Raw genomic sequence first — 26563 nt, forward strand, 5'->3', positions numbered from 1 at the left:
TATAAAATGTATATGTGTCATCTGTGGCCAACCACTAGCTGTTTAATACAAAATAAAGAAAAGCCATTGTTAAAAAATTCACTTTTTTACTATTTTGTTTTGCAGAATTGGTTGTTTGACACACTTCTTTTTGCAGGTGTGAACAGAAATGTGTTCTTTCGAGACATTTCAATGTCAACCAGGCATAAATTTGCTATATATAGGTCACAAAATTTAATCCTAATATTATCACATTATCAGCAGTAATGCAATCAATGGATGACTGCTGGAAAGCAATATTTGATTTGTTATATAATTTCATGTGTCTTGTGGGATTTTGTAAATCTTTATGGGTCAGTTGAGATTGAAATATTAAATAACATGGATTTCTGAAAATACTACCAGACGAGAAAAGACAATAAATGCAAAATAAAAATAAGTAAGAGCAATTAAGTTTTTTGTTTTAAACATGAAGATTCTTTGGTGATATTTAAAAGATGTTGAGAGGGATGTAAGGGAAGCAAGGTTGTGTCCTGGTCAACAGCTGTAGAGTAATTGTACGTATTTGGATGCACTGGCATTTAGCTGGACACACACATGATCTGTCAGCCCCACTGCGATATGTAGTGCAAAAGTCAAGGTCAGCTTGAAAAAGAGAGGGACCAATGAGGAACATAAGTGAGTGAGCTAAAGCGTGGAGAAGCATTTGCAGAGGAGAATAATGCATAGCACAGGATAAATTAAAACCTACATCGCTCAGATTCACACCACACACAATTTTTCCAGCAGCTCTTCACCAGATTGACCAAGCAAGTAATGAAATTCCCAGGTTAGAAATGAATGATGCCGGCTGCCTTGAATAACATATTATATCCTGTAAACCAAGATGCTTGTCATTCAGTGATGTACATTTAGGATGAGGAATGGAAATGGCTTTACACTGACCATGCATCCATAAGGAAATATACCTGCAAAATAATTAGCATAGGGGGACAAGCAGAAGCTGGCCTGTTCTCATTGTTCATCTTGGTCCAGCAGTTGTCATCCTATGTTCCAGTCATGTTCCTGCTGTGCGGCTTACCCACCTGTAAGTCCTTGATACACTAAGCCACAGTATAGGAGGACCAATAGGATTCCCATCTATTGTTGTGGTAATGCAACCATTATCAATTTGCAAAAACTAAAAATTGTATTTACTCCTTATCACCATTCTCCTTTCTCTTTAACAACACCAGCTGTAGATCAGTGAGCTTCAGTAATCACTTGCCCACAAGTTAAACTCAATAATCAGATAATTTATTCAATCATGGTTGTTTCCCAGGAGCTTTGCTAATTTTAAGACCATTCGCATTTAGGATGCTGGTGGTGTATATGGGTATCTTTGAAGAAACAGCTTATTAAGATCACATTAAATAACTTTACCAATTTTCTGTGCCTGTCTGTAGTGTGTTGATGTGTTTGAGTCCCAAGATTAAAACAGGATGTGGGTGGTTTTCCCAAAAGGCCACATAAATAACTTACATTTTTACAAAGCCTTTTTTCATTAGCTGAACTTAATTATTCCAAAAATATACTTAGTAATAAACTCTGAATACGTTTTCATCTGCTGCAAAAATAAATCACTAAATCATACTGACAACTGAAACGTTCAATTATCTTACTGAAAATAATTATCTTGTAGAATAAATAACGGTCAAAGAAAGAGGAGATGCCCAACTTTGAGTATTTCAGTGTATGCTTAGCCTGGTAATGATCATTGAAGAGGCAACCCAGGTGAATCTGTTCAGAACCACCATGACTTCAGTTAGCAGAGGGATTCACACTGTTATATAACTGATTTGTTAAACTATTGCCTTCAGCACCCTCTGCGACCTTTACAATCGTGGAAACCATTATTTGTGTCACATGTGTGCATCTACTGGAGTAATGCATCCGACAGGTTGCATATATTATTGGCATGCAACTGTTTTCTTAAAATCACAACAAATAAATAATGCATTCCAAATAGTTGTCTGAAATATTATTAATCCGCAAATTGACAATATGATGATGATATTTTATGCAATCCTTGACTGATTATAAGGTACTGCTAATAACTGTAGAGTCAGTAGTGTTAATTGAGCTGGCCTAAGGTTATATGAGCCTTAAGCAGAATTTTATTTGAGACTCTTCTTCCTGTTAGAAACACCACTGCTGTACACAGTGGTTGGTGGATTCCAGGGGCCGCGTTTAATTGAGGGAAGTATATTTATGGACCAATTGAACTCAAACACAAAGAGAGACTAAACTCGAAGCTTCAACTTGTAACTATGTTAACACAGCAGTAGATTATTTTCTGTGCTTTCACAAAATATGTTTGGAAATTTCTTTAAATCCAAAATTTAAATGTAAAATAATTTTTTATCTTTAGATTTTTCAATGCTTGAAGAATCAAATCAAATTTAATAGCGTTTTCATTCTCAATAAACAAATATAAAATCTTACAAGCTAACATTAACCCGTGCAAGAGGGTTTTAATGCAGCTATTCAATCGGAGAAACAGCTGCATTGATCTGCAAAATAAGACAAATAATAAATCTATGCAATTAATTTACCAGATACAAGTTTCCTAAATCCAGCACAGCTCTGTTTTAAACTCTGCAACATTAGACATCTGTCATGAGGTTATATACCAAATGTACAGGAAAGCTCTGATTGATCAATGCTCAATAATGACCCTAAAAATGTGTGATAAATAATTAATAGTTCTTTTTTACATTGTTATCACTCAAACTGTAAATATCTACTGTAAATATCTGAGTTTCTGTGGCCTACAACAAGGTCAGCAGTTCAAAGACTGACTGCAGTTCATCTGGAAAACTGCTTTTCTATTTAAAGTTTACTAGAGTTTGAATTCTTTATTCGCTCCAAACTTCAATTACAGAGCAGCAAAAGAACAAAGCAACACAATGTGCCTGTTTGAGCTTTTTTTTAGATTCGTCTAACATCAGCTTGAGGATTTTGAAGAACTCAGCTTTGTGAGTTTGGAAGTTTCTTTTAATCTCAATAATCCACATGAACATGATAATGGAACTGACATATTAACATCCTTGGCTCTTAATCCTGCAAATAGCGTTCAACTTGATTCCTGTGGAAACTAAACCTGTGTGTCTGAAGTGAGAAGGCAGCGTAGCAGAGTGTGATATTCTGGCTAAGTGGCTGCCTCATGCACTGCCTGGTTTACAATGTTCCAGCCTATTCCCATATATTGGACGGTTATATTTGGAACATCCTTCTTACATGACGAGATACTTTCCAGCTCCTCACTGACTGCGTTTGATCTCAACATCATAAAACAGTCAACAGTCAAACAATCAGTTGGACTTTTTCTTTTTCTGAACTTTCTGGACTTTTCTGATGTGGGTTTTTGTAATTTCATAAAAGTCCATAACAACTTGTTTTCTGCATGTGAATCTAATTTGAGAACAGACAGAAGTTTACTATTGTTTTTGGGGTGTGCTTACAGAGCGAAATCACTGTTCACAATGACATTGGGATGCTGAGTATGTGGAAGAGTTGTGTAGGGCAGGGGTTTTACACAGTACTCTAATTTTTAGACTGTTTTGAACCATTGGACACTTTGGGAAAAACCTGCAGTCATCCCTGACTTTTGCTTCCAGACTCACTTGTTGCATCAGATAAGAAGATTAAAAAAGAGAAAACCTTTGAAGGATCTTAATTGATTCTGTCAAGATGTCATTTACAATTCCCCCTTCTACTGAACCAAATATGTCGCTACAGAAATGTAATGGTGTCATTTTACTAATAAATTGTTCTATTTTTGAACCTTTGAAAAAGTTCAGATGGAACAGCTGTATATATTTCTGTAAGTATATAATAACAAATCATAATTAGTTTGGTGATTTATGTTGACAGCTCCACATTTTCTTTTATCCATCAAGTCTGTAGTACATGATGAAATTACAACATGTCCCCAGGACACAATGTGACTATTGATCATTGTGCCATGAAATTTAGACATAATATTAACAGTTGTCAGAACTCTTTGTAGACTCATAGATTTTTATTTTACATATAAATTTAAAAAATCTGTTAGACAATATTGATAGACTAAAATTTCATACATTCATTGCTACTGTCTCCAGCCTTAGCTCTTTTCCAGCAATGATCAGAAGTGATCATTTGTAATCATAAATCAACACCACAAATAGGAAGTTTAAAAGCCATTTACCTTTTTTGCTAAGTTACAATAATTATTGGCTCTTCTGTAGATTGGATTTAACTTTACTGCAGCTTGGACTCACATTTGGAGAAACTACTGAATGCAAGGAGCTGAAGAGAACTAGAGGAAACTACAACATATATTAACAGAAAAATAAAACATAGGGACATAATAAATATAACAGGACTTAGCAGAAGTCCAAAATCTCACATATACAAAAGGACAACTCTTTATGTATATGTGGGAAAAGGAAAACAGGAAGTAATTAAACAGAGCACATACAGGAGAATGGGGACTGCTTCAATCAGAAACAATGAATACGACTTTATAAATTTCAAAGAGTAAAAGGATGAAACCAAACTTCAAAATAAACATATTGAAAGTCCTACAGATTATAACACTTAGTAATCTAAAATTTACAAATGTTTACGTACACAAAGAAGTACAGAGTAATAGGCTTCTTCAGGAGAGGAAAGGCAAATACAATGCACATAGGTAATGGCAGCAGAACTCTCCCTTGGAAAGAGGAACAGCTACATGTGAAAAGCCCTCCAGTGTCTGGGTATCATTAGAGTATTAAATGAATGTATCTAAAATTAAGGATTTAAAATGTCTTAAATCCATTTTAAAAAACATCTTTTTTTGGCCGTACATAATCACAGGTCTTTAGTTTTAAATTTTATCTCATGTATTCTATGCAGTTAATATTTCTTGTGGAACTTTTTTGAGCCGTGCACAGACATCCTCATTGCGTTCTGTGACTCTAGGTGGTTAAGACTATTGCTAACTAGCTCCTAACATTTCTCTACTTGCTGGCTTTTTACATCTATTAATTGTAAGTGTACACTGACCATTTGCATGAACAAATAGTAAAAGGGTGTACAAGCATACATTGTTTAGTAGAGCACAACATTGTGAAACATTTGAAATTGTGCATGCATGCATTATTTAAAAGAAATAAATAGCTAATTTTAATAAAATCCTTTATCATGCTATACCTTCTTAATATGAAGGTGTAGCCTCTGGAATGTCCAATTACCCCTAAAGCTATCTGAGGTCAGTCTGACTGTTTCAGTGACATTAAAAAGTTCAGGAGTTCACTGTTATCTTCTCATTTGCACATTAAGGCACAGGAGCAGCTAACAACATAGGCTTGAGTGCAGCTAGAAAGCCCACTTCAATAAAATACAGCAGTTATCTAAAGAACCACCTCACATTGCCAGCCCAGCTCAATGACAGCCTGACCTCAGATCATGAGCTTTGATTGAGACAGCATGACATTTGTTGTGTAAAACTCCTGTAGGCGTTAGGGTCTCACTGCCCATTCTAGTTCCCGTTTAGTCATTTTGTACACAGAAAACTTAAAGACGTAGTTCTGAGTTATTTGTGGTATGCTCTTAAAAGTGACCCATGCTTCCTTGACCTGATTTGAATAGATATGGACGAAGCATGTTCACTACATTTTTTGCACCAAAAAGATCCTTAGATAATGAGATTTTAATCTGCTCAGTTCTGCCTGTTTTGACCTCCTTTCAGAATGAGCTGTCTTTTAGTGCCTCTTGTCACTTTAAATTTAAATAAGCTGCTGCTGTCCCCCCCAACTCAATGTTTACACAAAAATGGCTATAAACAGATCCAATTATAAATCTGTACATCTTTGAAAAGCAGACGTGGAGCTTCCTGCACAACCAACAAGAATCCAGTAAGTGGTTTATCTATGGCAGTCCAACAACAAACACTTGTCTTTTCCAGCAGCCAGTGTACAGTGCGTACAGTGGTAAACCAGCTGACCAAATGTACTGGAGCTCAACTTGGGTTGCTAGGTAACAGGCTGGGCTGTGCTGGGTTTCTAGGTGACAGGCAGTGCTTACTGATTTGTGACGTTACATTCCAGAGGTTTATGAAACTCCTCATTGAAACTGGAAACTGGTCTAGACAAGAGAAACATTAACTTATAACTAAAAACCAGCTGGGTGGGTTTTTTAAGCACTTGGGCTGTTTTTAGGAGCAGTGCATACCCAAATGAAAGTACAAAAACATGCAAAATGTGAATTTTGCATAATACATCCCCTTTAAGTAAAAGAGATCTCATTGCAGTTTAGTTCCTCTCTCTTCCTCTCCATCTTTAAGAATACAAATTTAGTTATGCTGCTGTACATGCTCTAGATGTTTTGAAGCTGAAGGTTACTTTGTCTTTGAGCTCCTTGGCTGTGTTTCAGGGTCCAGGAGTTGACTGGAGGCATGCTCTTTAATGACACCAAAATGCAGTAATATTAGAACCAGGGATCACCAGAACTTGATTTAGAGTACTTTGTTGGCATTTCAGCTATGGTGGCTTCTTTAAAACACTACCGACAAAACACCCTGAAGAAGAAATTACAGTTGTTGCTATTTTAACCAGTTGTTATGACTTATATCATTAGTTTAGTTCTCCTGAAGCAAACCTAACACATTATGTCTAATGTGACTCCCTTACTATTTGTGTTTTCATATTTACATTGTTTCTGTCATTGGAGTAATCAATTCTTAAAGTCTTGCTACTTCTCTTTTTCAGGCCCAAAAGAAAAAGGAAGAGTATGTGGTGTAATGCGTAAGCTGGTGGGTGTTGAAATCAGATGAGGAATGAGTAATGCTGTACATTAAAATAAAATTGCTGTTGGCTTTGGGTCCTTTACTGCAGTTACACAACAATATAAGATTAAAATATGTAACCATGAATAAAACCTACCACTAAATGCCTCTGATTCTCACTGTCTGTCATACCTTCACTTTGTTAAAACTTCCAGGTGTTAAGCCTAACTATGGTGCCATTAGACTTGTATGTTTAAAGGCCTCATTATTTCAGTAAAGCACTGAAAATGCATTCTGTGTAAGTTATGAGTTGAGAAAAAAGCTTTACATCAACAAAAATTCCTGTTTATTTCACCTTTACTGGCAATACTTGAACCATGCAAGCCCCTCTACTCCAAAGACCCAAAAGGACTTCTATGCTTACAAAGCTGAACAGACCTGTACTGCACAAAATTTCTATTTCTCAAGTTTTGATCTTAATATGCGTCAAAATCAGCAAAGATTATTTTAGTTCATGTAGCCCTTTTTGACAACAGACACCTTTTTGAGATATTCTAGAGAAAAATATGTGCATTCCTTCTTGTCACATTTAAATGTTTCACACTATGAAACGAGTTGAACATCAAACACTAACACCAAGTAAATCAGATGAAGTTTTCAAATTTAATTTATCCTGGTGAAAAAGCAACTCAACCTAATCTGGCACAGCATTTCAGTCAGACTTTGACCAGGCCACTACAAATCTTTAACTTTGGTGGACCTGCTTGTGTTTTTCAGATCATTGTCCTGCTGTGTCTCTCAGGTGTGCTTCAGCCAGAGGAAATTGGGTGAAACGCGGCCACATCTACATGCATTGTAAAGTACATAACATTTCTATATTAGTATCAAGTTTCTCTTGGTCTTCTGCAGCATTCTACTTTTTCAGAAACTGAATTTTGAGTTTTCATCAGGTGTGAGTCATAATCACCAACAGTATTAAGCATTTTTTTGTATTTACTATATCACTATGTGTAAAACTAATTTTATTCTGAAATAAACATATTAAAATAAAATTTACTGAAAATAATTATCTTCTATATGATATTCTCATTTCTTGAGATGAACTGGTATTCAGACAACCTTAACTGCAAGTTAATGAGTTTCTCCTTCATGATGAGGATGTTAATGAGGCAGCATTACTACATCACACCCAAAAGATACTTGTATAGCAATGCCTTTGGTAAAAAAAACCCAAAAAAATCATTTGTAATTCCCTGTGCATAAGGAGAAGGTAGTATTTCCTGCTCCCATGGTTGTAAAACATGATCCTCGTGCCACTTTCATGTAAGTTGATAAGTCTTTCCAGCCATTCACTCGCAGTGACTCATGCTTTGGTGTTATGACCTAAATACTGTACCTGCCAAATTAACCTTTAGCTACTAAAACCTTTCAGTTGGTTTCTGCTAAGGAGAAAACATCAAAATCAATTTCATAAAGAGTTATTTTTACTCTTGTGTTGAAGCAAAATGAAATTTGATAAGTTTTTTTAATCTGCCACTTGACTCAACTTATAAAGTCTCGGCACTGATTTGATTAATATTGTGTGAAGCAACATGACAAATATTATGCTTAAGCTTGTTTCCTTTGTTTTCAAAACTGACACTGTTAGTTGATATGTTGTTTGGGAATAAGTTCTGACAAGTTGCCATAATATATAGTGTATGTATGAAACCCATCTGTCTCTTGCAAGTAACAGTCTATTGCCCCCAAATATACTCTATTTGAAACTGTCTATCAACTTGTACTTCAGCATATATTCACAGCTTCCAAAATGAGTACTTGTCAAATTGTGCTTCTCTCTTTCTCTCTCAGATGCATGTGTGGAGGTGCTAACTGGTGGTACCAGGCTCAGTAAATCTGTCTGCCAGGTAATCATTTTCTACAGAAGTAGTTGTTGATCCAGCAAACATGCAGGAAACATTTTTGGGACTTAAAAGGTCCTGTTGATAAAACTCATTACCCTTCATGGAGTTATTCTAACAGTTTGACTCAGAATAATCATTGATGGTATTTAATAATTAAATCTGATCATTCCAGTCAACCCTTGTCCTCTTCACCAAGCTGTCTTTATCCATTCTTAGACTCCTTGTCTGCTCCACTATTTAATCGCCTTTTTGTGTCATGTTTTTGTGAATGTTGTATTTCATTTATTGTTTTTGTCTTTTTTTATTGTGTAATTTGTGTCATTTTAAATTTTGTCTTGCTTTACAGTCCCTCTTAGACGCACTAAGAAGAACTTTCCTTCTGCCAGGCCACATTTGTAAATAAGAAATTTGTTCATAGTCTCTTTTTTTTTGTCTATTTAAATAAATGTTTTATTGTAATACTAGTAAATGTTCTCATCTACAGCTCCAACATGTTGGTGCGGCCAGAAATTGTACCATTTTTTTTCTGTCTTTGAGCAAGGAGAGAGAAAAAAAACAAGATACAAATTGACACTTCCATAGAAGAGGTCTCATCCTTTGTCTTATATATTGTGTGATGTCATCAAAGGCATGTATGTCGAAGATTGTTTGGATTAGACAATAAAATAGCTAAATAAATAAATCAACTAAGACATGATATCCTACAGCTGACAAATTATGTCTAAAATGAGTTTGATTGATTTTACAGAAAGCAATGCCTGCTACCTTTACCTGAGCTGATCCTCATTTTCTTTTTTAAGATCTAATTCTGCAACACCTTTCTACAAAGAGATTTATGTGCTTCATGATGGTTTGGATAATTGGGAATCTGCCCAATGCAATAATTTTTCCTTGAACATTTTAAGGAAAACTGCATTACATAGCTACTTTTTTTCCCCTGACCAACAACAAAACACAAACTTGCCTTCCAGCAAAGCTACTTACTGCAATAATACATAGCTACTGGTGCCAGCAAACAACAACAAACAAATGCTGAGGTGTATTTTCCATTCTGTTTTGCTCTGCATCTGGATCTGACGCAATTTCAGAAACGCATAGTAAAAATGTAACAGTAACGAGTGTGTAGTGGGAATGTACAACTGGATTCATTCTTACTGCATCCAAGGAGCTGGCCTAGTTTAGATAATTGCTTTTACTAGTACTAATAAGGCAACAGATTTGTTTCTAGTTTCTTCATCTGTATGAAGAAAACTTTGTGTTTTTGTGGTATAATTAACATATTTGCATCTGCTCGGGTTAAGAATGTGCACTGTCAGATGCATTCATATGGAAAATAGAAAGACTGTTATGAGTTCAGAAACTCTGGAAATCTACTGACAGAGCAGGTTCAACATTACCTGGATCTGACTGTCCATTATCAAGTGAAAAGTCTTTAGATTAAGTTAAGGCATGTGCTGGAATGAACTTAAAAAATATTGTGCTCATCCACTGATGATACAACCATAAAGAATTAAGATGTAAGTTTGCCTCTAATTGCAAGGAAGAGAATTGTGTCTAAACTATATTGTTTAGAAGTGTCTCTGTGTGCAGAAGCCTGTCAACAAACTGCCAGAGGAAACTGTAAAGAATTAAGTCATCCAATTACCACTGACTGTGTGCAGTAAAGACGAGATTTACTCAAGCGTGCTATTTTGCTTCAGGCTAGGTGTCAGGTTGAAAGCTAGGTAAAGCCGGTTAATTCAGGCCAATAAAACAAAGTCATGCTGACTTTCAAAAAACAAGGTTGAATAACATTCCTTTTATTATCAGATTATAAACAAATGGCTCATAAAAATAAAACATTATTGCAGAACAAAGTATTAAATTGCGTTTCAAACAGTTTAGCATAGTCCCTTGCAAAAGTATTCATACCCCTTGAACTCATTCACCTTTTGTTATGTTACAACCACCATCAACAACAATGTACAGTGTTTTCATATGGATTTTATCTGGTAGGTCAACACAAATCAGCACATAATTATGAAGCAGAAGGATTGCTTCAATTGTTTTTCAATTTATTTCACAGACAGAATTCTGAAAGTGTAGTATGAAATAAAAGCCAGTGTTACCAACTGCTTTCAGAGGCCACCTGATTAATAAATAGACTCAATGTAAGTGTAATTTAATGTTAGCATTAATATTGCTCGTCTGAGAACATTGTAGAGATCTGTGATGGGAAAAAAGCTATTGTTAGCAGGAAACCAATGCGCTCATGCAGGACGGGACACAGTAAATATGTGGAAAAAGGGGCTGTCGCTATATGAATCAATACAAATATATAAATATATTCAGAACCGTGTGTGTGGAAGAAAACGGTACCCGGTTAGAATGGTTTCGCAGAACATCAGCTGTGTTGGAATAGACAACTGACAGGCGTCGATGTTGCTGTTTCCCAGCAACAGCAAGAGGATTTTGCCACTTATAGCTGTGGATCTGAGACAAAAGCAGAATGTTTCAAGAGTTTTTAACTGTACAATGCATGTCCCCACATTTTGTGTTTTTCTTTTCTGTGGTTACAAAACAATGTCCTTAATGAATGCATATTAGTTTGGCGTTCATTTTTATTCTTAGTTTTAATGCCAAGATTACACTTGTGTTTGATGTCATGTATTCAATGATCAGGCATAACATTATGACCACTAAGAGTTGAAGTGAATGAAACTGATCACATTTTCCTTATGGTACTGCAATGGAACACTTTGTCCTAAATGTTGATTTGTTATAAGGAGTAAAAATTGATAAGTGTGAAGATTTGAGTGAATTTGACCAGGCCTGAACGACTTGGTCAGAGTATCTACAAAACTGCAGCCCTTATAGGGTGATACTGCAGTGGAAAACATCAGTCAAAATAGCATAGAGGACTGATGTCTTGGTCATAATGCACATTGGGAGCAAAGGCTGGCTTGTGTAGTGCGCTGAATTGCTCAAGAAGTTAATGCTAAATGGCTTGTACTTGTATAGCACTTTTTCAATCCAGAAGACCCGATTCACACACACACACATTCACATGCTAATGGTGGCAATCTACTGGATAGTAGCCACAGCTGCCCTAGTCAAGGGTATTTTAGCAGCAAAGGAGAAACCAACCCACTATTAAGCAGCCGGTCATAATGTTAGGTCTAATTCATGTGTGGTGATGCTGGACATTGCTGAAACTCTATAAATATGCAAGGAAAAAACAGAACAGGTCATTCTACAATAACAACAATAAACTTTAAAAGCGAAGCCCCAAAACTGAAACTATGGATGAGATGCATTTGCATGTTTGAAATATAATTCATCTACTAGTTCAACAAAAATATATGAAAGGATTGCATGGCGTGTTTCTAATTTCTCTGAGTTTTTCTCAGCTACATCAAAAATATATCAACACATTTGAACTGCTGTAAACTGTTGGTTATGTTGCAGAAAATGTGCTTTCTTCTGAGAATATGTCTATCTATTTCTATAAACAGATCTTTATTAAGCTTATAGGGCAGTGACACTGCAGTGAAGCAGTCCTGATTTAGCTGCGGGAATCCAAGCATCGACCCCCTGGTGCTCCCCGGAGACCGCTTTTGAAGAGCCGCATGTCTTTTAATGTGTATGTTTGTCTCCACGAGTAAATAGATGCGCCCCCTACAGACGGCCCGCTCTCACTCCTCCTCCTCCTATACTCCACTCTCTGACTCCGCAGCTCCTCATTCACTAGAAGATGGCGGACTGCGCTCCACTATTAGATGAGGAACTCTCGTCCTTTGTCTTCAGTTACCTGACAGAAAACTCCGGCAGCCAGGTAAGACCCCAGCCTTGGAGGACACACGGGACGCCGGGCTTTGCAGAGCAGGGCGCGTCTCTGCACGTCGCCGGCTCTGGTGCACGCTGTGCCCGGCTGATGAGAGCCTCTCTCTGGGCTGTTCAGCAGCATCTCCCCGGCACAGTGCAAGCCGGCTTCTCGGTCTGCATGCGTGCATGCGTGAGCGTCTGTGTGTGTGTGGACTACAATGACTTGATGTCTGGCTTTCACGTGTCTTGGAGGAAATGTCATCAGCCATCGGCAATAGGGGAATTCAATGAATGAAAATGGATAAATGTTTTGGTGTTAGACCTGGAGGCGGAAAGCAGCCGGTGTGCTGCTGCTCGGCCGGGATTATTTGGTATGCAGAGGGGCGCTTTGGAAACTTTAGACGCATTCTTGAGGGAAGTTTTAATTTCAGTGCCGGGGACTCGGAACACGTGGTGCGCCTCTTCATGCGTGGACGAAGCCGGTGGATTATTGTGATATATTGACGTATTAATTGGGTTCTGGACAGTTTATTTTTTTAATGTGTGTGAAGAAAGTCGAACTTGTGTGTGCTTAGACCACGTGTTTGCGTTCCTTGTTTTCTTTTTAACACTAATGAAATGTTTTGAAGAGGTCCCTTATTGTGGCATTGCAACACATCAATGCTGTGTAATGGTATTTATCCACTTCATTATTAAGCTGATTGCCTCGACACGGCGGGCTTAGAGCGCTGGAGGATCTTTGGATCTCCAGCGGATCTATGCATGCTGGTCGGAGCGCTCCAAAGTTGAGCAACACCTTTCCCACGATGCGTTCATGGACATCTCATTATTATGGTTATTAGACTTTGTATCTCCAAAACGTGGACGAAGAAGAGCAGAGTTCCGAGTCAGCTGGGAAAGTTGATGCGGTTTTACGTTTTCGTAATGGTTTCCGTAATCGAAACGATTACAAAACGCGTCTGGCTGTAAAACTGACTGAAATCTGAGCGATTCTTGGACAGTTTACCTGAAAGTGTGATTATCGTTAACCGATTTTGTGCATGGATGAGGAGGGTCGCGGGGGGCTGCGCTATAAAGGGGTCAGTTATGTCAGGAAATCAGCGAAGATTTGCTGATTCTTAATTTAAAGTCGCAACACACGAAGATTAATCTCCTAGCAGGTAGTCTGCAGTAAAAGACCCCCTCAGGGGTCTGTCATTGTCAATCCAGGATCCGCAGCGCAGCGTGACATAATTGCATTGCGGTGATTGTTTTTGCTCTGGATGATGCAGGGTCATCGCGGCATCTGATGCGCTGTGTGTGTGGGTTGGAGGTATCGGTGTTGCTGGTGGTGAAGTGGGGGAAGAAGGGAGGTCTGTCACAGCTGATTGGCAGCCCTAGCAGGTTGAAATCAGTGCGTGGAGGGATGTAGGGAGACTGTGGACTATTTATAAGCCGCAGCAGTGACATGTGCCTACACATAACACATACTGTGGATGTGAGCCATCTCAATGTTATGCATATTAAAGGGAGATGCAAAACAATGTCTGTTATATTTGCAGAACATTATGTTACACATAACTGAGCTATACTATTCATGTATTCTCAATGGAATTGATCACATATTTAGCTCTTTAAATTGGTTTTGCAACAATAAATTGAATCAAAGTCATTACGCATTATCAGCGTATGCAATATCCCTATTCCAAAGCACTGCAATATTTTGTAGCCTATCATATTTCATGTTTTATGCATCCAAACTGCTTTCCAATAATCCTTATGAAGTACAAACACCAATTAGCATTGTAAATTATTCAGATTTTTTCCTCATCATGTTGCCAATAAGTGGTTGAAAGGTTTCTCCTCAAAGTAAAAAAAATGGACAAGCGTAAGAATTTGAGTGAGGGCAAGTGTGTGACAGTCAAATTGTGTCAGAAACAGCAGCCTTCCTGCTTTGCATGGATCTGTAAATATAAGAAGTGGTCCAAGGACTGAATAGTAGTGAGCTATGAAACACGGTGACGGCAGCATCATGCTTTTGTATAGCAGGGAGAGAAAAGCAAAGTTGATGGGACAATGGAAGGAGCTAAAATTAGGCAGTTGTGCTTTTTATGCAAAAAGCTGAAAACAGGAATTAAGGTTCATCTTCCAGATGGAACATTACTCTAAACACATAAACACATCTTAGCTAAAATGGAATGGCTTGAATATACTCATGGACTAGAATGGCCCAGTCAAAGATAAGACCTAAATCGAAATTAAAAATTGTGGAAATAATTTAAAATTGATGTTCACATATGTTCTCCATCCAGTCGCTTTTTATTCTTGTTAAATTTGTAATTTGATATGTTTTTTTTTAGTTAAAAAATGCTTTTTGTACATCATTATTATTTTCTGTTTTGATAGAAGAAGCTTGTTAACTTGTCTGTATTGCTCTGTCATGTATTGTATTTCTAATGATTGTACCCTGAGAGACTATAGCTAACTCTTATATATTATATAATATTCATTGTCCCTTTTTGAAATAAATAAACAACAGGTTGAGATAGATTGCAATGAAAAACTGGAAATAATTTAAATCTCTACAAGTGCAAATCTGGAAGAGATTACATCAAGAGGGGCCTTGCTGGTCATAATGTTTTGCCCTGATGGGTGGGTATTTGACTCAATGAACTGATAGCTTATATCTGTACCAAATCTAGATTTTATTGACCAAAAGTCTAAAGCTCAGGGACCATAGTGGGGATATCATGACCATGGAAAAAGAGCAGTACAAAATTATACCTCTATTACTAGCAGTCACTATTACTGATGCTGCATTAATCAACAATATTCTGATATAATTATTTTATCTGACTGGTTATGTAAAATTGGAATAGAAGACATATTCACGGTATATATGATACAAGTTTTGTTGTCTTTGTCCTTGTCCCTCCCCAAATTGAAGTGACTCCCTTGGCGATGAGCCTTAACGGCCAAATGACAAAACACCATTGTGTATCAGGTTACCACAGTTGTGAATAAAATTCCCAGAAACAGTCAAAAAGTGGTGTACCAAATCATTTCTGTTCAAAAATCACCTCTGCCTTACAAACCCACACAACCAAACATCAGTCAACCAGCAGAAGGGAGTTGGCAATGCATATCATGCTGAGCACAAGGGGGAAAAATAATGCACAAGACACCTAATACACATTTCGATTTGGAAAATGTGACTATAAAACAAAAGTATATCCATGCTGCGCAGATCCAATAAAGATGTGGATGTGGAATGTAAATGGGACAACTGCGAGGGAGAAAAGTGCTCAGATGGAAATAGGCATGCTGTTACGTCTAACCGACGCTTTGCTCTGAGGCTTTTAATGCTGGATTGCTGCTAAGTCCTTGACTGGCACGGAAGAGGGAAGATAAACTTGACTCAGAAACAGAATCAAACTGTGCACTGTATCGCAGTGTGAAGTCCTTTCTCTATGTGCAGTCTGATAAGGTTATTTGTAGTGCAAACGGCACATTATATGTTAATATTTACTACTGGTTATTAAGGCGGACTTATGGCTTTCTTTTACTCCCCGTTGCTGTGTGTGTGTATTTGGGTTGTGCTTGTAAAAGACACACTTGCCCCTGCCGGCTGGTTATTGTAGTACTCTATCCTCGTGACTGGTGTTACAGAACTGCCCTGCTGCAGTCATGTGAGTTGTAGTGGAGGGAGGGGCGGACGGAGGCGTCACCGTGACGTAGAGGAGGGATGGGCTGTCTCGCCTCCCTCCTCTTCTCTACTTCCTCCTAACATGTGACTGCTTCCTTGTCTCGCTGTCTCTTTAGTTTTCTTTCACACATACACACATAAAAAAGCATGGCACAGTTTGCCTCATTTTTTCTCTTCCTGTCTGTTTCGCACATGCACCTTCACATACTATATCAAAATAAATTGCTGTTTGGGCTTAGATTCCATTTCTACAAACGTTGACAGGAATTGGCTTTCCAACAAACTTAGGTTTTTGCTTTTTATTTCAGGATTTTCTCTGGCAATATTTGCAGAATTCAAACTCCCCAAAGTTATTTTTCTTGAGTTGTCTCCTAAATGACACAAACTGCTGCCTATATCTGTTTACTATATCACCATATAGTCAAGTTTGGAGTATTTGCTTATTTCTCTGTCATGATATGACAATTAGAGATTAGTCTTACACAAAATATGCTGTTGCCTCCGGGTGAAAGGAATAGTTTCTTAAAGTTGCTACAACATTGGCATTTCAAACATTTGTCTTGCAAAATCACAATGTCTATGATGACATGTTCCTGCAGATGCTTCTGCTGATGTCAACGTGTTTTGCTTCTTATCACAGAGAGAACAAGTAGATTCTTAGTAACACTGCATATATTAAAGTAAAGGCAGCAACAGGCCCAAGTTCACAGTTATACCTTGCAGCCTGTTAAGATTATGGAATTTCCAAGATGATTCTGGAAGTGTTGGTTTGAAATCTTTTTTGCAAAATCTCTTCCTCTTCTTTTAATGATGAATAAGTCCATGACAAATGTAGTGACTGCACTCAACTACAGGATAACTAAAAGTTATGATTTTTCCTTTATGTATTTTGCTGAATTTCCTCACTGTGGGACAAGAAAGTATATTTCTATTCTATTCTATTTTCATCCCAAGCTACTTTGAAATGACCAGATCATCCCCATTTGTTATTACATATAAACACAGTTACCTACAAGCATCAGACAGTGTTAAATTGCCACTTCATACAAATCTTTAGTAAAGTATTGCTGCATTTGTGTAACAATTTTGGCAAAATTCTAGAAAAATTCGTAACATCATTGAATTTATATATAGTAACAGCATAAACAACCCCCCACTATATTTTGTTATTGTATTTATGTGTTTAATGCACAGTTTGTTTGTTTGATTAGCAAGCCTGCACTCAACTGCGTAACAGACACATTCATAGCTTAACAACTGTAGTTCATAGCGCCAGCACACTACAGGATAATTATGCTAATGCTCATGTAAACTTAACAACATCAAAACATTAACATTATTATCCTATGACAAAAGTTATTGGAAGAACTACTGTGTAATCTAAGTTTTAAATGTGTTATGGTTTTACAGGATAACAGTATGTTTTTGGACTTGCAAACCGGCTGCTTCTCTGGAGGTTTAATGCAAAGACAACATGATGTATTTAAAACTTTTCTGTTTCCGTTGACCTGACCGGACCCACAGAGAAGTCGCTTTAGATCACAGAAAGCTTTTCAGACCTCTCTCAGGGCTTATAACTGACCGGGTGTCGAGGGTCGCTCTCAGCCCTCTCAACAGGAGTAGAGGGGGATTTTGGCGGAGATCAGTCCGACTTACCATCAGCAACACATCTTGCTTTGACAGGACACAACCGGCTACGGGATACATGCTGGTAAAATATTAGCCTTGTCACGTCCAGTTCACTCTGATGTTCAAACCGCCGGTTGGGCAAACTCGCTTCACTACTGAGAAAATCACATGCGCGTTCAGCGCACACGTGTTATTTTCCAGTAAAAAGAAGGTGAACTCAGAAGCACTTGCTGCCTCTTTGATCACCATACAGTAGGCCAACCATCATTCATTAAACAGCACCATAAAGTTGTGAGAAGCATTTTTTGTCAAAGTATTTTGATGTTCTTTGGATATTTGAAAACCATAGTCACATTTATATCTATAGACATTGTGGACTTTTAAAATACTTTCCTGCATACTTACAAAATTGAATTTTAATGAGGCTTTGTGTGCTTTTAAAGCACTTTCAGTTGACCTTTCTATGAATAGTGACAAACTTGCCTTGTTTTGTAATTGTGATGGCTTAAAGTTGCAATGCAAAAATTAAACTTCAGACAAAGAAATCTTTGGAATGTTGTCAATAAGTCATTCTTGATTATGTATTTTGTAGTAAACATCTAAAAAATACAGTTCCTTTAATAGTAACTTACATTTATAAGATGCCCTTTATTTTTGATTTGCCACAGCAAAACCTGAGTTCTTATTGAACACGTTTATTATTTTTGGTAAATCCATTCTAATTTAAGATACTTAAAGCACCTATTCAGTGGTTTTGCCTTCTGGGTTCCACCAAAATATGTTCTGAAACCAGTTAAACCAGTCTTACTTATGTGGATCTTAACCGAAGTAGGAGTGCTTTGTAGATGCCAAGCAAAGCACTCTGACTTGTTGTTCATTGAGAATGTTTTTTTTAACAAACAAAATAAATTCACCAATTGTGAATTGAAAAAATTTATATAAAGTAGGATTACTGAGTTCTAAAATTGCATCAAATTATATTTTAAATTGGAGTGAATCTAGGTTTGGTAAGATCCCCCCTCAAAACATAATTGTCCTTTACCTCATTGCCCAATTGGAAATTCAACATTCTGATTTTTCATAATTTATGGAAGGTCTAGACAGGCAAATGGTTTCTTTTGAAATGTTGGAAAATATTATTGGACATATATTTCAGTCTGCCAATGTAAGAAATTTTATTAATCTTGAAATCAGCCACCAACCTCATTCAACAACCATGGAGCATCTGTGATGTAAATGTTGTCTTGAGCTCAAGCAGACTTTACTTCTAATTCCAGCCAATTAAAAACAAGCTTCTAATGTGTTCATTCTTTGTTTTTCTATGCTTCTGTATGATTATAGGAACAAGATGATACTAATACACAAAACAATTCGATGAAAGATTTATATAAGATTGTTGTGATTTAATTTGGATATAAAATTCTATTTGATTTGTTACTTACAGCTGAATGGGGGCAGAAAGCCAGCTGGCACATCACCTTCTTTGTGTAGACTGATAAATATGCCTTAAACTAGTTGGTGACTGAGGAGTGAAGGCTCAGCACAGACAGCAGACAGACGAGTATAGATATCGAGGCTTTAAGGATCCTCCCAGGTGTGATGGATGTCTTTGATACAGACGTTACTGACAGTGTTCAATATATATTCTATCCTGAGTTGTTTCTTTACTTTTCAATGATTTAGACTTTTTGCTGTGTCTCCGCTGCATTTACTTTTGGTGTGTTTGTGTCCACCATCCTGTGTTTTATTCCCAATTCCGTGCCATTAGCTCTCTTGCTGTTCCTCTCTTGTCTGTGCGAGTCGTGATGTGCAGTGCTGCAGTGCAATGTGTTCAGCCTGCAGCCCCGCGGTGACTCACCTGTCCCTTCTGTCACTATGTGCTGCTCGCATCACGAGCAGCACTTGGATATAATCACACAATTGTGTGGAAACAGTGTCCAATATGACATAAGCTGACTTGTTTTGTCTTTTAAATATTTTAATATAGCTGGGGATGATGCAATTAAGGCTGCAGCTGGTGGAGTATCCACCTTGTTGGAGACAGAACAATATGTCTGCCTGACATAAAGTACGAAAGAAAGTAAGAAAGTTTAGGTGAATTGTTGCCCAGGTGTCAGATTCACAGCTTAGTAGTATTAAAATAGTCACTGGTCTTTTTAAAGTACCCCATTATGGTGCTTTGCACCTGATAAGAATCACCTAGTTTTTGTCAGGGATGAAAGTGTGTTGATGTTTTTCTAATTCCCTTTGGGTCTGTGTTAGTCTGTGATGGCGTTGGGGAATATGTTTGTTTCCTCTGAAATCCCTCTGAGGTTCATCAGGCATCCTGCTGAGACACCAGGGGCCCATTCTCCCGTTAACCACTCTACTAAACCCTGTGTGTGTGTTGAAGGGATCTCTCAGGCCATCACGTGTTTGACTGTTGCTAGCTACCATGCTAGCAGAGGCAGGTTGGTGGAGGGGGTGTTCAATAATTAATTAGGTGGTGATTCATCAGCTGCTCACTCAGACTTTCTTGGCACCACAGCAAAAATTCATGCAGGCATACTCTCAGTTAGATCATGCAATCTCTGATTAAATCTGGACTTCTGTCTCTGAATTCAGATTATAATTGTGTCGTCTCTATAATCGCAGTAGCTCTTTGTTCTTTTTCTCATTCATCTAAGATACTTTTTTGTCATGATTTGCATTGTCAGTTTTTCTGGTAACTTAGGTCACCACTCAGATTTGAGTATCACTGAAAATGTATTGCTACAGTAAATTGATCCAACTCAGAATTGTTTAACTTAGAGTTTTAATAACTGATTTTACCTTATTAGGGAAAGCAGCTAGCTAACTGTTTATTAACTTTTCAGCAATGCATTAACCAAGTTGTTTTGTAACATGACATCTTGGCATGTCTCAACTTTGCACCATTGTGTACACTGTTTTACGCCATGGATAGTGTTCTTGTAAATATGTGACAAAAACTGCAGAGTATTTTCTAATAACTGCACTGGACATCAAGAAACATGATTAGCAATTGATTTTTCTTACAATTTTAGTCAGGATACATTAGTCGTTGAGTAAAGATCCAGTACAGATTTTCTTCGTCCAAAGGATTTCATGAAGTATACATCAGCCAGGTGGTCCAAATCAAATGCATTTGATTAAGTGACCACCAGTCCGTTCACCACTAAATAGCCAGCGGTTTTGGTAGGACAGTGATTTCAAACACAGCCGCATGTCTGCATCAGCACAGCCCAAATGACGTGACTCCAGGTGTTGCAATAGCTCAGTCAAAGTCCAAACTCTAGACTTTGTCATATTGAGTCATATCGTGAAAACGATTTACTACAACCTACTTCAAGTGAATGCTACAAAATATAGCTATAGAATCATTAGATCTTGTTCTTTCTGTTTCCATAACTGTGTTTGTGACTTTTTTTAAACACAACAATGGAAAATTAAATGTTGCTTGTCAATTTTGTTGTATGATTGCCTTCAATTTTTGCCCACAATGGTTTTGGAAAGTTTTACCTATAACATAATCTCATGTGATCCTAATTTTGCAGGGGAGTAATCAGAAGGTGTTGGTTAGATGCAACAAATCACCCATGCTAATTAAAACATAGCAAAGTAGATTTCATTAAGCCTTGATGGATACAGTTTTAATGTGCAGAAGTGGTATGATTATTGCTAAAGAGCCAGACTCATTAAGTCTTTGCTGGCAGTCCTGGAAGACTGATATGGTCTACCCATCTGTCAAGATCAGATGCAGCTTCTTCTTCTAATCATGTGGCTTTGTCTTTGGTATCCCATAACAGAACACAGCAAGGCTCTTGGTCAGTGTTAACCTTTAGTCCAGTTTCCAAACAGGGATAAACGGTGCTAGCAAAGGCTTACAGGCCTGCATGGTTCAGGGCAAAGTGAAGCTGTACATTATTGCTTTAGGTTTAATCAAATCAACATGAGTTTTGTTCCTGCTTCCCTTGAATGCATGTCAAGCTGCGCCCCCCATCACCACAAGGTTCACTTTCATTTGAAGGACCTTGTGTTAGTGGAACTGCCTATTTCAATTGATAGTTTGAGCACTGAGCTTTCTCATGATCCAATAAATGCTATTTGTAGAAGGGAAGTGGAGTATAACAGGTTGCATTTCTTATTTTGCAATCTGTAAGAAACGTGGATCTATGGATGAATCTCTGAAATCCAATTTCCATGCAGCAGAATTTCACACAGTGGCTTTCTGTTAGGTATTGCAGTAAGCAGCAAAAGGAAAGATGCTGGAGAAATCAGGTAAGCAGAAAAAAAAATCTAACATGACTGAGACTCAAGGGGAATTCAGATCCTATTAGGAATTCCTTATTGCATTTTTCCACCTTAATTTATATGAAAATCTATTCAGACTGTCGCTGTGTTGCAGGTTGTTGCCGCTGTGACTCAAACCGGAGTGGGATGTGAAGATGTAAATTTCTCCTCCATCTCATCTTTTGCACTCAGTCCAAGCTTTTCAGTTAGTGTTGTGATTCACTGGTATCCCCTCTCTCCATTTCCTCATGCTGCTGATTATTCTTCAAATTTATGCTTTTTATCTTTATGGCACATTGAAATCCACCTCCGAGGGTTTAAACATATTCAGTGTTTTATTGTTAAATCGTCTTTTACACACCGTTTAACACTGGTGAGCTGGTTAAGCCTCTCAGTCTGATCTGATAGAGCTTTTCCCCTGCAAAGACCCTGATTCATCAGTGAGTCAAATTACAACAATTTGAGTAATTTATCAGTCGCTAAAGTCATTGAGAAACTTCTTTGAATAAATCTTTTTGCTGCTTTCTCCTGTCACTGTAGGCCCCAGGCAGTCATCAGGTATTTTGTACTAGTATTTGATGCTGAATTGGCTCATAAATGGCTAATTAGACATTTATTAGACAAAACCCTGACTATAGAACCTCACTTTTTACCCACTCAATATCTTACATTGTATTACATTTATAACACTTTGCCATCTCGCAAAGCTAAACATTTACTAAAAATATATGTTTATATGCATTACATGCATTTCCATATATTAATTAAATAATTATTCAGCTTACATATGGTTTGAAGGCTTTGGAGGAAGGTAGACGCTCTCTGACTCATGGTATATCGACATGTCCACTTTCTGCAAGCTTTGCCACAACCTCAGAAGCTGCCTTCCCTTCAATCAACTCCTTTCTGATATTTTTATTTGAATCTATATTCGTATTCATACTTAGGACCACAAATTGGAAATAATTGGTAATTTGATAACTGCAGCTGAAAATGTAGTTTCTCTTAAATTTTTAACATTAGCTCACCAAAAAATGGATTTTACGCATTTTTCGAACTACACAATTTTTGGAAAGACTGCTGACTGGACAGTTATCCGATAGTCAATAACTGACACTTTCATGAGGAGGGTAAGCCACAAGAGGTCATTACTAAAGAAGCTGGTTGTTCAATGTGTTTTGGTGGAAAGTTGAGTAGAAGGAAAAACTGTGGTAGGAAAAGTTGCAAAGGATTGTGAAGCATAGCCCACTCTGGGATAACTCTACCATATCCGTATCACTGTCAAATCAGAGGTAATGCCAAAAGAATCTTGCCTGAGCCAATGAGAAAAAGAATTAGATTGATGCTCAGTGGTGCAATATTCTTTTTTCAGATGACTTTGCAGTCTACAGTCAAGAAATTGACTTTAGCATCTCTATAAATAAGGTTTATAGAGATACTAATTTCATATGCCTGCAGGACTTGGCTTCTGCTCACACTGCCAAATAGACCAATTCCTGCTATACTGGCCATGGCCACTGTACTTAATTAGCCAGTAAACATATTCTTAAGCTGACTAAAGTCTGTAAGTCAATCTTTTAAGGTGTCCAGAAAAGGTCCTAAGTGGCCCAATGAACTAAGATTATCTTTAAAAAATGATTGGACTGGTGTAATATTTGAAGTTATGAGAAGTTGGCTTTTGGCCTTCCGTAGCTCTACACCATAACAATTAAAATCACCCAAGAATAAAATGGATTCCTCTGTTTGCAATGAATAAAACAAACTTTTCAATGATATTCACTTGTGTTCTACGTGTCCTTTCCTAACCTTTGTTGGTAATTTGTATTCATCACAACTGCCATGGTGGCTATATTGATAGTGTCAACATAAGAAGTGCAGCTGTCATCCCTTGTACACTCAGATAGACACACAGTAAATGTCCACATCACCTGATGGAGGTGTGAAGGGGTTGGTACAGGGGGAATTCAATCTCACCCTGCTGCTCAGGGCTTTGTAGTGAGGCAAGAGCTCGCTGGATGCCCTAATTCTTTAAAGCTCTCTTCCACCGCTGCCTGATTTGTCATGGGGTCAGCCACATAGGAAATGTCTTATTTTAAGGGAGAAAGACCCACACCCAATGTTATATCTCTTCAAAACCTGAGATGAGTGGAATATAAAAAAGAAGGTTTAATCTTGCTGCGTAGGAAACGTAACAAGCAAATAACGGAACATACTTGCAGACAAAACTGATAAACCACTGCGTCTCTTCCCTCCAAATAATCCACTCGTCCTCCTGGATTAATGTGTAAGATTATGACCCATGCTCCACAACTTCAGGGATTACATGGTGCTTCCTGGGGTAATGCCACCCAGAGCTGAGGAGGCAGTGATGCAACATCAGTGCATATGTTGCACTCCCTGTAGTATTTCCTTTACTCTGCTTGTGGTCGCACCGACACAATGCTAGAAATAGCATTGCTCAAAAATGCAGAAATGTTGTGTGCTTGTGGAAGGAAACATTTAAAGCTATAAAATGTATTGCAACATTAACTGTGGATTACAAGATTATTTGCAGAGAGTACATACTGTAAGTCTTTCTTGCAGAGGGTCTCTCAAAATCAAAGATTAAAAGAGATTCCTTAAATTAAAACACACCACAACACAACCACTTTTAAACTGAACCTTGATGAACTCATGACTTTATATAGCTTATGCAAATTTGTGACCTTACTGTCTGACTCATTTGAAATTTAGACTCATCGGCCAAGCAACATTTTCTGCTAATTTTCAGCAGTCCGGTTTTGACTGTGATTAAATCAATAAGTGGCACCTGCTCAGGTCTTCTGTTGCTGCAACTAGCTTCCTGATTGTTGTGGTCAGAGATAGGATTCCTTATACTTTGGTTGTAAAGAGTAACTGTTTAAGCTAATGCTGTCTTTCTTCAACTTTTAAAAATGGCTTGCTCAATTTCTTTGACTCTGATATCAACAAGGGGTTTGGTCAACATATTTGCTGTTTTCTCTTTTTCATACCATTCTCTATAAACCTGAGAAATGTTTGTATGTATTTTTGAAGTACTCAGACCAGTATGTCTGACACTAAAAACTATACCACGACTCCACCAGAAGACATCTTTTGGTTCCCTGAACACATGTTTAAGAACATTTTTGATTGGTTGTTGGTCTTCATTAATGAGTTATGCTCCTACTGAAAGTTTGCCTTTCCTGCGGCTTTGCTGAGGTACCTTTGTCATGGGAAACAGTAAAAACAGAAGTTAAAATGTTACTGGTCCCAGTTCAAACATTGAAACCAGTTTGGTAGCTTTGTTTACCAGTGCAGTCTATTGTCAAAGAACACATTACTCTAGTGTGCCTAACTACTGCAAAGACTATTTTGTGCAAGCCACAACATGACTTAAAACTTGATTTGGAATTTTACAGCATTTGTGTTGTGAAAGGAAAGCAGGGATGAGACTTTTAGTAATTTCACAGATTATTACAGACTTTTAGAAGTAGTCTTGGCTAGGCTAATAGAGTAGTCGAAGCAGCGATAATATTCGTCATGTTACTCAATGTTTTAGGAGTTTGGACACCTAAACGGTCTCCATGGCAGTTGGTTTTATCTCTACTGAACCGTTTACTGCCCCCAACAAAGAGACAGGGGAGATAGAAAAAGTTTTTGTTGCACTTAGAGATCTCTCAAGGGCAATGGTGTAAATGAGGGAAAAGGTTAAAGGAAATTTCCATGGAATGGCGAAACAGACCTTAGGGACAAAAGGACACACAGTCACATGCAAGAGTGCCAGCATGACATATATCTGTGGCAACAGTGAGCCAGGGGAAGGCAAGCATAGACTGGTATGATCATGCACCTCTGCAAACACAGGTAACCATGGTTTGCTTTAAATACAGCCTATTACAAGCAGCGCAACATTATTGGATATGGTTCAGTGCAGTATTTCACACACACTCCTGCACTTATAGCTTAGTGTTTCTCCCTGTGCTTTACTCCATTTTAAAAGATGTTTTATTTTTAGATTTAACTTTGTTGCTTCCTCAGATAAAAGGCACATTATTGTCTCTCTTTACCTCAGTGTGTGTGATCCAGCAGGGAGTGACTGTTATAAATAGATCTGTTGGCTTCGAAGTGCACACCTTTCTGTCACATCATACACACTTAGACTTGTGGACGATCACGCGTTCAGACGTAATTACTAAAAGAGCTCCATGTGGGCTTGTTAAAAGAATAACAGAAAAATTGCAGACTAATGCTGTAACTCATCAGAATGTATTAAATTACCACAGCAGAAATTCAAAATTGAATCACTATGATTTTGTGATGCATTCTGATGATAATCTAATGTAATATCTCTGATAATTTCTAATGATGAATACATTAGAGCGGAGTTTCAGTAATAGGCTCAGGAGGCTCTCTGGGGCTTAGTGATGGAAAGTTTAGAGGTGTGTGTGTGTGAGTGTGCTGTAAGCAAGCAGGCGTCTA

General features: G+C 37.7%; 1 protein-coding gene across 1 annotated transcript in view; it reads left to right on the forward strand.

Moving 5' to 3' along the window:
* Positions 1–12392: 12392 nt before the first annotated feature.
* Positions 12393–26563, forward strand: part of LOC102226844 (peroxisome proliferator-activated receptor gamma coactivator 1-beta) — a 97926-nt gene continuing 83755 nt past the window's right edge. The window contains exon 1 of the mRNA XM_005808626.3: positions 12393–12490. Within this exon, the coding sequence (XP_005808683.1) occupies positions 12410–12490 (81 nt within the window). The 5' untranslated portion in view covers positions 12393–12409. The remainder of the gene's footprint in view (positions 12491–26563) is intronic.

The sequence above is a fragment of the Xiphophorus maculatus genome, chromosome 23 (genome assembly GCF_002775205.1).
Source record: "Xiphophorus maculatus strain JP 163 A chromosome 23, X_maculatus-5.0-male, whole genome shotgun sequence".
NCBI lineage: Eukaryota > Metazoa > Chordata > Actinopteri > Cyprinodontiformes > Poeciliidae > Xiphophorus > Xiphophorus maculatus.